Source organism: Delphinus delphis, chromosome 13 (genome assembly GCF_949987515.2).
Source record: "Delphinus delphis chromosome 13, mDelDel1.2, whole genome shotgun sequence".
NCBI lineage: Eukaryota > Metazoa > Chordata > Mammalia > Artiodactyla > Delphinidae > Delphinus > Delphinus delphis.
This window is the reverse complement of record NC_082695.1, coordinates 11,029,220-11,042,070: the sequence shown is the minus strand read 5'-3', so window position 1 is coordinate 11,042,070 and position 12,851 is coordinate 11,029,220. Positions and strand designations below refer to the sequence as shown.

General features: G+C 34.2%; 1 protein-coding gene across 2 annotated transcripts in view; it reads right to left on the bottom strand.

Moving 5' to 3' along the window:
- TAOK3 (TAO kinase 3) overlaps positions 1–12,851 on the bottom strand; it is a 187,106-nt gene that overhangs the window by 60,014 nt on the left and 114,241 nt on the right. For both annotated transcript variants that reach the window (XM_060028083.1, XM_060028084.1), the window contains 4 exons: positions 10,734–10,779; positions 9,730–9,826; positions 7,213–7,326; positions 5,935–6,026 (listed from right to left, as the gene is read on the bottom strand). In XM_060028083.1, coding sequence (XP_059884066.1) covers positions 5,935–6,026; positions 7,213–7,326; positions 9,730–9,826; positions 10,734–10,779 — 349 coding nt within the window. The remainder of the gene's footprint in view (positions 1–5,934; positions 6,027–7,212; positions 7,327–9,729; positions 9,827–10,733; positions 10,780–12,851) is intronic.

Sequence of the window (12,851 nt, the reverse complement as noted above, 5' to 3'; positions counted from 1 at the left end):
CAACACATTATTCAGGCACTATCCACAACTTTCACTGTAATTTCAACATTAAAAGTAAAATTTAAAGTATACTGTCTGTACCTGGAATTTCATTAAACCTGAAACATACAGAAAACTTAGAAAAATCATTGCTTAGGTTTATATATGCAGCAGTTTAATCATCTTTCATGTAAAAAAAAATACCCTTCTTTTATGTGTTCATTAACAAGATTAATGCCAAGGAAATAGAGATGTATAGTAAAGCTGTCAAAGAGGCACTTGTATGGTTTATTACATTTCCAGTATAATAAAGTTTGAATAATTGCCGAGAATTTAAATGTCCTTGGTAACAACTTTATTTTATGAATATTAACTGAGCATGTACTACCATCTTTCTCTGAATCTAAGATGTCATTGACAACAAGATGCATCGCAATTTAAGACGTACCACTATTTTATGTATAACTCAGAACAAAATGCTGCCAATTATGATCATAAAATGCTGTTGCCTGTAAAATACCTCCCAGTTTAGAGATGTTAAAATGTAAATTAAAAATTTGATAAGATATGATATATACTAGGATTGTGCTGATGATGCCTAACATTTACTGAACACATACTATACACCAGATGTAATAATAAGCACTTTATGTCCACATTTTCATTTAATCCAGACAATCCCCATACGGTAGGGGATCTTACTATGCAAATTTCATAGACAGTTAAAATAATTTGACCAAAGTCATACAACTAAAAAATGGCAGAGCTGGAATTAGTACTCAAGTTTATCTGACTATAGTCTGTGCTCTTAGGCATAACTTAATACTATCATCTATTAATTTGAAGGACTAGCTGTTGTGGAGGATAAGACAATTTGGGAGAAGGCTACTCTGTTTTTTGATTCAGTAAATCATTTTATAAAAGGCAATCAAAGTTAGGCTGATATAGAGAGCATGTTGTTATATATATTTCAATTCCTTTTTATAAAATGATAAAATCAGAAATTAAGCACATTTCCTCTCCTGTCTCAAGAGAGGAAATACTAAGGTACCTCCTGGGATCTGCACCTATTTTACCAATGTCGACTGCTGTTTGAAACTCCAGTCATTACTACATCTACATAGTACAAAAACTGATGTGATGACAATGCTGAATCATCATAAAAGGGCGTGTGTTGTTTGCTCTATTTAATTAGGTTGGGAAGGGCAGAATCCATGTTATATTTTAGAAGAATTTCGGTAAGAAAAAATCTTGCTGAGACAATGGGTGGGCACTAATTAGTTGTAAGGTTCAACTCCAGGGACATCCCTTTAAAGTGTTGTAACTGAGGAGTTGCTATTACAGTTGCAGTGTTACAAGTAAAATTTTGGTTCACTTTAGAATATAAATGACAAAAATAGGAATAATCCTACATATGAATGCAGTCAGCTGTTTTGAGCATTGATATATGCCAAGCACTATGTTAAACACTTTACATATGTTATCTCATTGAAGTCTGACAATACCTATGCTATATGTATTGTTATTTTCATTTAGATGAGAAAACTGAGGCTTAGGGAAGTTTAGAAAATTGTCCAAGGTCTCATCGTCAGAATCAACACGTTACACAACCCCAGAAGGTGTCATTCACATCCTAGACTATGAGAATGCCTGCTGGTGTTATATGCAGCCACACATAACTGTCCTGCCAGCTAAGTGCTGGTAAAGCCAAGATTCAAATCCAGGGTGTCTAATTGCTAACTCCATGCTACACAGAGAATAGTTTGTTTTTTTTTCAAACCAAAGGAATGTACATTTATTTCTAATTTTAAAAAAGTTAATTTGATATTTGAAATACATAAAAATTTGCATAGTATTATAACAGACACCTACTGCTTAGATTTAACATTATTTTGTCATATTTGTTTCAGATATTTTCTTCTAAAACAAAATGAGATATAACTATTCCTCTTCTGCCCTCCAGAGTTTACTATTCTGAGATGGTATCTCTTACATCTATGTTATGTTTTATTAGTATATATATGCTCATAAATAATATATAAAATTGTTTATAAAGCTTTCACAATTGGCATCGTACTGTACCTAAACTTCAGTGACTTTGTTCATTAACTATTCAATGTTATGATTTGAGATTTATCCATGATGATACATGTAGATCCAGCTCATCATAAGAATTTGGTTGTTTCCACCATTTCTTGCTTCTACAAACAAGGTTGCAGCCTCACACATGTTCCAGTGTACGTGCATAAAATTTCTAAAGTGTATACTTAGAAGTGAAATGTTGAGTCACTGACACTCCTCCTCATCATCCTTACCAGATGCTGCCAACTTGCCCTTCAAAGTGGTTATACCAACTGACATTCCTACTACCAGATGCTGCCAACTTGCCCTTCAAAGTGGTTATACCAATTGACATCCCTATTACCAGATGCTGCCAACCTGCCCTCCAAAATGTTTATACCAATTTACATTCTTATCAATAGTGTATGAGAGTTCCTGTTTCTTTAGCAGCTTCTCCAAATTTATTAACTTTCGACTTAAAAAAAAATTTACCAGTCTGATGTGAAATAGTTTTAACTTGCATTTCCCTGATTACTAATGATGCAGAGTATCTTCTGATGCTTGTTGTCCATTTAGGTCTTCTTTTCAATGTTAATCGCTTGATCATATTCATGCCCATTTTTCTACTGGCTATTTATCTTTTTCTTTTTGGTAAAGAAATTGTGAGAGTTCTTTATAAATTCTGGGCCAATACTCTGTTGGGTAGATATGTTTCAACTACTTTCTATCAGTCTATGCTTACCTTTTAATTTTTGTGTTTTATATAGCTTTATATTTTAAAGTACTAATAGTTATCATATTTGTCATTATTTTTTAAATATTGTTTAGAAAAATTCTTCCCTATACCCATAAAGGTATACTCCTAGAATAATATAATATTAATTATACTTACATAGTGCTTATTACATGCCAGGCCAGGTTTTAAGTACTTTATATTCATTAATTCTTTAATCTTCATTATAATAGCACTTACTTCATGGGATTGTTATCTCTATATTATAGGTAAGGAAACTGAGGCATAAAGGATCTTTTCCTAAAAGTTTTAAAATTTTACTTTTGAGTATTTAACTAAAATCTGGAATTTATTTTTGTGTATGGCATTTGCTAGAAATTTAATTTTGGCTTTTATCATATAATTAACAAATTGTCTCATATTATTAATCAAAGAGGCCATCCTTTCACCACTGATCTTTAATGTCTTTTTTGTCTTATACCAAAATCTGACTTATAGATGAGTCTGTTTCTAGGCATTCTAGTCTGTTCTATTGACCATACTGATTTAATTATTATGGTTTGGACTGTGGTATAGTGACTCTTCTGTCCAAATTCTGTTTCTTCAGAATTGTCTTGACTGGTTTTGGCTCTATGAATTTTAGGGCTACCTTGTCAAATTCTACAAAATATTTCTGGAAGTTTGTCATGAATCCTTTTAAAAGTATGCGAATATTTCTGCGGAGTGCCCCCCGAAATCAGTGTTAATAAGATGAATTTGTTCCGTATGAAACAGAGAATAACACAATATCAGAAACTAAAAAAGAAATCTACCACCTCAATATCCATTAATAGAGGACCAGTCAAATAAACCATGGTATATCCATATAATGGAATAACATAATGCCAGTAAAAAATGAAAAAGTGTCTAAGTTACTAATATAAAACAGTGATCCAAGATGGTATTAAGTGAAAAATCAAAGTATAGAACCAATTGTATATGTTAATTTAGGAGTAAAAGGGAATATAGTAAGCATATATACATATTTCTAGAGTCGTCCCTCAGTAACTGTTGGGGACTGGTTCCAGGACTGCCCCAGCCTGCCCCAGAATACAATATTTGTGGATGCTTAAGTCCCTTATATAAAATGCCATAGTTTTTGCATATAACCTAATCATATCCTCCCATATAATCACCTCTAGATTACTTATAATAACTGATACAATGTAAATGTCATGTAAATAGTTGTAAATACAATGTAAATAGCTGCCCAAAGAATGGCAAATGTGAGTTTTGCTTTGCGGAACTTTCCAGAATTTTTTTTTTCCCAAATATTTTTGATGTGCAGTTGGTTGAATCCATGGATATGGAAGGCACGGATATGGAAGGTTATATATTATAAATACACACACACACACACAATAAATAAATACATATATACATACATACACATATATAACATATATAAAAATATACATATTTGTAAAGAAACTCTGGAAGGATATACAAGAAATTAATAACAGAGGTTCCCTGTGTGTGTTCACAGGGGTGGGGAAGGAATTGTATGAATAGGGCCGGGGTAGAAGAAGTCCTTTCACTGCCTATCTTTTTATATTTTTTGATTTACAAAACACATGAATGTTACTTATTTTAAAAAATTAAGTAAATATTCTGTTTCCTCCTTGAATTTTTTTTTTCTTCACTAACATCTCTTTAGTATTAAAAAAAAAAGACAAATTGTGTATCTTTATCATATGTTTCTTTGTTGGAAGAGGTCAATGAAGCAACTGGAAATGCAATACAAACATATCCCAAGTCATCTCTGTAGGCCAAACATTTTAGGGAAAGAGAAAACTATACTCTGAGAATCAAACTGAACTTAGAAATCCTTAGGACAAATTTGGATAACAATATAGAAGAAATTAAACAAAAAAACCCTATATTAAACAACATAGAAGAAATTAAACAAATTTTAAAGCTCGACAAAGAAATTTTTAAAATGGATTGTTAAAAAACTAGACATATTTATATAAATTTTAAATAAAAAATCTAAATAAAGGCACTGTTGTGCTGGAGCCAGCTCACACTGGCTTTCGAAGGTTAGCTGTGCATACCTTTCTCCAACTCCACACTTAGTGATTCAAACTGATAACGTGAAATTGGCTATGGTGGGGATACTTACACCACAGAATTTGGCAAATGCTACAAAATGCTTCCCCTCGCCCACCAGGGGGGTCATTGGTTAAAATTACCAGTATACCAATGAATAATGGTAACTTTAAGTTATACTAAAGTTCAAAATATGCAACCAGAGGATTGAGATTCTGTGGTATGTTAGACAATTTTAGATAATTGCAACAATATTTGGAGGACAACTTTAAAGCTGGGGGTATCCCCTAATATGAAGTTTTCTCTGGGGTTGCTCTCTATATAGGTTAGTTTTTATTCATTTTATTTTTGGCTCTGTTGGGTCTTCGTTGCTGCGCGAGCTTAGAGCCGCGAGCAGGGCTACTCTTCGTTGCGGTGCGTGGGCTTCTCACTGCGGTGGCGTCTCTTTGTTGCGGAGCACGGGCTTCAGTAGCTGTGGCTCGCGGGCTCTAACACCACAGGCTCAGTAGTTGTGGTGCATGGGCTTAGTTGCTCTGTGGCATGTGAGATCTTCCCAGACCAGGGCTCGAACCCGTGTCCCCTGAATTGGCAGGTGGATTCTTAACCACTGAGCCATCAGGGAAGTCCCATGTCAGTTTTTAGAGTCCAATCTTTAATAAGCCTACTATTACTTTTGCTATTACTTTTTAGAGTCCAATCTTTGATAAGCCTGCTATTACTTTTCCAGATTTCCCTTATACAAATAGGAATGTAAATTAAGTAATGAATATTACTATGAAGGACATATATCATCACTCATGCTATGGAGAATGGATATTTTTCAAATATTAATTCTAACTATTGTATATTCTTACATTTGTTAGCTGCCATATCTGCTCAAAACTCTTTTTCTTAATATAGCAGAGAAAAGCAATCTTATGATGTTATACCAAAGCATAGAAAAAAATATAGTAAATTCACATTGCCTAGCACATATATAGCAGTAACTCATTAAATAATCACTGGATAAGTGAATTAACAATCATAATACGGAGTGATTCTCAAAAGTACAATGAAAACAACTCTTTACTCACCCATTTCAATACAAGTGATCCCAAGTGACCAAATATCAACTTTCCCATCATACTGTCCTTCATCCATAGCTAAGATCACCTCTGGAGCCATCCTGCCAAACATAATGTACAAAACTCAAGTTGCAAATTAAAAAAATTCACCTGATAAAGTGATTCAATAAAATAGCTGTTTGGGGCATATTCTAAGTTTTATCTGATAAAGTTATAATTTTCTTACACAAATAATTTGAAAAAACACTATTCAACATATAAACAATACACTCAGTGATTTACATGAAACTATATTTCACCAGATCATGGTTCCACCATTTACTATCCTTTGGTCTTGGCTAAGTTACTTAACCTTTCTGTATATCAGTTTCCTCATCCATAATATGGAGAGAATTTTATTAGCTACCTCAGAGAGATTGGTAAAGGATTAATATGTATGAAACATTTAAATAAACTACTTTAAACAACATGAAGAATACTTTATGCAATTACATAAAGCAATACAATCAGATATTTCAAAGATGTTACAAGTTAAAAAACAAATAAACTGGCTATAATAATGGATATTATTTTGTTTGTCCATAATGGATTTTCATTAGGAGGGTAAGGGCCATATAGTTTAATATGCTTTGTTCTCTATTAGTGTATGTAAGTAGTTGCTTAATAGATACTATTTGATGATAGTGGAAAAATATTCAAATAGTAGCTGATTTTTTTTAGTAGGCAAGTAATTTTCCAGAGGTATAATTCATTCTCCAAGGTACAGTGAAATTCCAATGTATCTATGAAAGGAAGGAAAGGAGTCTTGAATAGAATGGGGTGAAACTTTAAGTCAGAATGACAAGTGAGGTAAAGTATCAGAGAATTCAACAGGAACAAGAATCTGGATTTCTTTCATTGAAAGGTAAAATTTATGCTCATTGGCTACAGAAGGTTAAAGAAACTACCTTGTTCTCACCTAGAGACTCTGCCTGAAGAGAAAAGTTCAAAAGAAACTTCAAATGAAGTCTAAAACCTGAGCTTGGTCAGTGAGTTGATAATCCTACTCAGTTTACACACAGTGACATCAACCTTATTTGAACAATTTAAAGTCACTGGAAATTTTATACTAAGTCTGAGGGTTTCTTTTTTGCTAGTGAGTTTTCTATCCTTCCTAATGAAATCTCATTTGAGACACACGGTGAGACACTGTCAAAAACAAACAAACAAACAAAACCAGTGCTATGAGTCCATCTTGTTTATATACACATATTTTAAAACTATGTCATGTTTTTTAATTCCACATACCAGTAAGGTGTGCCCACGAAGGAGTTGGCAGGAGAAGCCATTGAGGCAGATCCAAAATCAGCTAGTTTCACCTGACCTGGCTCTGTTAGAAGAATATTTCCTGCTTTAATATCCCTATAGGAAAAAATAAGAGGGTTAGAAAATTACTTTTCAATTTTGATTATGGAATAGGTCAGAGCATGCAATTAATAAGACAAAAAGTTTATTAAAAAAAAAACCTTGCTCAGATAGCCAGAAGGGGATTTAGTGATTACTGCATGTTGTAAGGGGGCCCAGGTGTACTTACTGGTAGGTCATAGTAATTACTAAAAGGTAGAGCTTTCTTTAGAGGGAGGGAATGTAATGAGAAAAAAGGCAGACATGGCCAACAAGGAAACCTACTCAGTTGCTACACTTACAAAATCATATTAGTTGCTGAATCCAGTCACCAACAGTATTGCTTGTGCTGGGGAAAATTGGCACCATCTGTAACTGCCTTTTTTTTTTCTCTTCCAAATTTCATGACATTTTTGGAGTCAGTCTAAACAAACCTTCAGTGACTCTGTATCGACTACCTACCAATAAACCTCAACTACACACATACCTTTTCTTTCTTGCCTGTGACCCTTTCTCTCTGCCTTTAATTGTAACTGCAACTCTAAGGCATTTGAGAGTACATGTTATAGAGAAGGTGTTATTTTAAAAATAACACTGTACAGTAAAAAGAAGACCCTGAAAGATCAAAACAAACAAGGATTAGGGGTTAGGAAATTGCATTTCTATTGTATTATTACAAAGAATCTCAAGTGGTTACTACTAAAACTACTAGATATTTTATGCAGCAAAAAGTTTAAAAAACATGATTTAAAAAAATTTAATCTGCAGTATGAAAATTTGGAATGAGAAGATGTGGACGTACTCCTTATTCTCTTTAAAAAAGTCATGAGGTGTAATGAGTACTAGGAACTAAGAATTGTACGTTGATGGGCAATGGAAAGATAAAGCAGAGGGAATGAGGAAAACATGTTAAGTTGAAAATGAAAGGTTCAAATGCTCCCAAAATAACTTTTCCAAAAATCTTCCCTTGAAAATTCAGTTTCTTTCCTCATGAAGACATTAGGCATTGGAAGAGAGAACTAAAAAAAGCATTATTTATTTCTCGTACAACAGAAAATATCTTTTCACTAACCCTGGCTTGCCTTTTAAATCAAAACAATAAGAATCTGAATTTATTTTTAAATAAAGAGCATTCTTTAAAAGCTTTTTGGCTTTTCAACTCTTTTTACCTATTAAAAAAGATAAAGTGTAGTATAGAATAAAACATTAAATTAATGTGAAAATTGAGGTAATAAAGGCACAGAAACCTGAACTGACCTTTAAAACAGGAGCAGGCAAAACTGTCATAAACAAGTTGGCATTCAGTAATGACATCTTAATACCAAAGATAGATAGATATACACTTTAAAGTTTATACATATCTATACTTTAAAATTGTCAAATCCGTAAATTACAGTTAAATTAATTTTATCAATATTTATTAGACATGGTTACGTTCATTCTTCATCCTTATGAATAAGCCAAATTCATGGCAGGAATTTTGGTCTGCCTATCTTGAGGGAGTTCTGCTTTGTGGTATGTACCAGTAACTGTGATGGCTACTCTAGGACGATTAAAACAGAAGCAAAAGGGGAACCTATGACTTAATAGTTTCATTTCTTCCTAGTAAATGTAAAATTTTTTTTCTTCTGTTTTTGAGCCATCTCAGGTCCTTTATGCCTACCTCATATTCCATTACTTGGTCACCATTCATTAAAGTAACAGTACTAGAAGTTCTTTACTGAGAGAAGGAAAAATTGGTAACAACATCTTTGTTAAGAAGTTAGTGATGGGAAGTAGGTTGGAAAGAGGAGAGTGGGGCTGTGATAAAGAAAATGTAATTTAGAGGGAAGCCTTGGATTAGGAGTTAGAAAATCTGAGTTTCAATCTTTATTACATAAATGCTAAGAAACTATGGGCAAGTTATTTAAATCTTTTTAAGTCTCAGTTTCTTCATCTACCAAAATGAAGACAATAATACCTTCCTAAATATCTATATGGACTAAAGAAATGCAAAAAATGTAAAATTGATAAAACAGCATACATTTACATGAGATTGATTTGTTATTTGCAACAGGAAAGGGAGAAGAACTCAGCTAGGAAATAAATATATGCAAGGAAGGCTGATTTTCTTTCCTTTTTTTCTTGACAGTATCAAAAGGTTGCTGGGCTCTTCTTCAAATTTCCCTGCAACACTATGCCTGGAGAATAGTTACCTACAGAACAGAGATGATATAAGTCTTTGTGGTTATATGCGAGAGACCAAGAGATAGGAACTAAATCCGGGCAACTTTACTCTTTACATCCAGAAGCAGCAGCAATCTATTTGCTTCCCATAAATTCTTAGGCACCCTAAAAATTGGAGCATGCACTAATTTTCAAGGTTCCTTGAACAGACTGTCCTGTAACTGAAATGAAAATGTAACTGGCCTCTAATCTTACCTATGAATCAATGCATGAGAATGTAGGTAGGCTAGCCCCTGCAAGGCACCGTGAGTAATGGCAGCGATCTCCACTTCCTGAAGTGGTTTTTTATGAACTGAGGGAAAAAAAAAAAAAGCCAGGAATAGATGATCAGTTTCATTCCTATTTTTATTATATTATACAGCTATAGCAGGCTGAATTATATACTTTTTCTTAAATGACAATTTGGGAACACGTTCACCTAAATACATAGGATATATATTTTCTATAGAATAACAATAAATAACCAGATAACAGGAAACTGAAGCATAAAAACAAACAAACCCCTTCAAAATAAAATAAAACAAAGCCTGATAATCACTGCAACAATTGTTAATTTACTTGTCAGTTGCAAGTCAAAGCCACACTGATTCCAACTGATCAGGCCCAAATTTACAAGGCCCTCTGACATTTTAAGTGCCTAGAGTGTTTTAGGTTGCATTATTCTCCTCTGCCGCAAGCCATGTATAAGTACCCCTTCTAACTACAGGTTTTCATTATTTGTGAAAGCAGCTAATAAGCAATTTCTATTCAGAGATCATGGATAATATAAGAAAGGTTTTTTTTTAATGTAAATTTTAACTCAGTCTCTGATTATAACAGCGTCTGCAGAGGAGAACTGGGTCAGTCAAGAGATGTGAAAGGGTTAAATATCAATATAATTTGGATACCGATACCATCTACCTCTGTTTCATACATACACATGAATTTGATGTTTTTGGCTACACATACTACATCACACAACCCAAACATTTTAATAGTACCTGCCCTGGATGGGCCATGAATTAAAACAGCGGGAGGGCTGCTAATCATTACTCAGATATTTTCAGCGACACGGCAGAGACAGAGTCTGCATGGCTTATCCACATAACCCTTAAGTCTAAGTCATTAACCATTTAGTTTGCCCAAGGTGTGCTTTAATACAGGAGTAGACAACATTCTGGTCAAGGTAAAAAAGAAGGGGATAGTGCTTTTATCCTTACCTTCTAACAAATCAGAGGCTGAGCCTAAGCAATATTCCATCACCAACTGTAACAGATTGAAATAATAACCAGAATAATGTAGGTTAATAAGAAACTGCTAAAACCAACCAACTAACCAAGGAACTAAGAATACTAGGAGAATAAATATTCTGATTCATCTGAACCTGTTATTGTTATTTCCTATTTGAAATCGGAATTTCTGTTTTTGTTATTTCCTATTTGAAACTGGAATTGGTCTAAGACAATATGGGGATTATATTTAAGGATTTAAGGTGCCTAGGTTGGAGTATAAATTAAATTTTGTAACTTGGAAAGTGGCAACCAAATAAATGAGCCAGTAAAATCTATACTGGAAATTATTAGTTAAATAATACAAACAAGTAAGCAGTAAATTCCCTACTTTCACATTTTAAAAAGTTCTGGGACTTCCCTGGTGGTCCAGGGGTGAAGAATCCACCTACCAATGCAGGGAACATGGGTTTGATCCCTGGTCGGGGAACTAAGATCCCACATGCTGCAGGGCAACTAAGCTCTTGCGCACCCCAACTAGAGCCCTTGAGCCCTGGAGCCCACGTGCCACAACTACAGAGAGAAAACCTGCACGCCACAACTAGAGAGAAGCCCGCGCGCTGCAATGAAAGATCCTGCATGCCTCAGTGAAGATCCCGTGTGCCACAACTAAGACCCAATGCAGCCAAAATATAAAATAAAATAAAATAAAATTGAAAAGTTCTAAACAAGAAAACACTGGTTAGAACTCAATCTAAAGATGTATCCTGGGGCTTCCCTGGTGGTGCAGTGGTTGAGAGTCCGCCTGCCCATGCAGGGGACACGGGTTCGTGCCCCGGTCCGGGAAGATCCCACATGCTGCAGAGCGGCTGGGCCCATGAGTCATGGCCGCTGAGCCTGCGCATCCAGAGCCTGTGCTCCGCAGCGGGAGAGGCAGCAACGGTGAGAGGCCCGCGTACCGCGCAAAAAAAAAAAAAAAAAAGTATCCTGCTATGTATTATTACATTAGCTTGAATTCCTGAGAGATGGAATATTTCAATTTATATCTTAAAATATTTCTAGAACAATACTATTACATTAATATTGATATTTATTGGCTTTGCAATGTTGGGAGGCTTGTGAAAAGCAAAAATGAGAAAACTCTTTCTTTACTCTCATCTTAGATATTTTAGGCATTCCAGATTACTACTGATTTATAGCCAAGGTCAGAAGTGGAGTGCTCAGTGACCAATCTCCACACATATACACACAAGCACACACACACCTACAAATTATTATTTTGTTATTCTAAAAAAACACAACATGCTTATTATGAAATACAAATTTCCTATAATCACATAGACACAACTACTATTAACATATTGGTTCCTTCATTAAAAAAAATTAATGTGAAAACATTTATGTATTATGTACCCTGCATTACTGGAATATTTTAGAAGGATATGAGATATAATATTATATATTATTATATGTCATATATTATTATAATATATAGTTGTACATAACATACACATATTCTTCTGAATTTATTCCAGTAGCAAGGTACACAATATATCATATATCATACATATATATTATTATATATAATAAAGACATACATCTACTTTATTAAATTTATTATATATTTATAGATGTAATTAAATATACATAATGTATAAAAATTATTCCATTTCTGGAATAATCTAAAACAATATGAGAAACTTTAAAGTTTAGAAACTTTATTATAGTTTTCTGCTTTATATTAAAAGTAAGCAGATTCAGGGCTTCCCTGGTGGCGCAGTGGTTAAGAATCCGCCTGCCAATGCAGGAGACCTGGTCTGGGAAGATCCCACATGCCACACAGCAACTAAGCCTGTGCGCCACAACTACTGAGCCTGCTCTCTAGAGCCCGCGTGCCACAACTACTGAAGTCCACGCGCCTAGAGTCCATGCTCTGCAACAAGAGAAGCCACGGCAAAGAGAAGCCTGTGCACCGCAACAAAGAGTAGCCCCCGCTCGCCTCAACTAGAGAACAGCCCATGCGCAGCAACGAAGACCCAATGCAGCCAAAAATAAATAAATTTATTATTTAAAAAAAAGTAAGCAGATTCAGAAACATTAATTTTACTT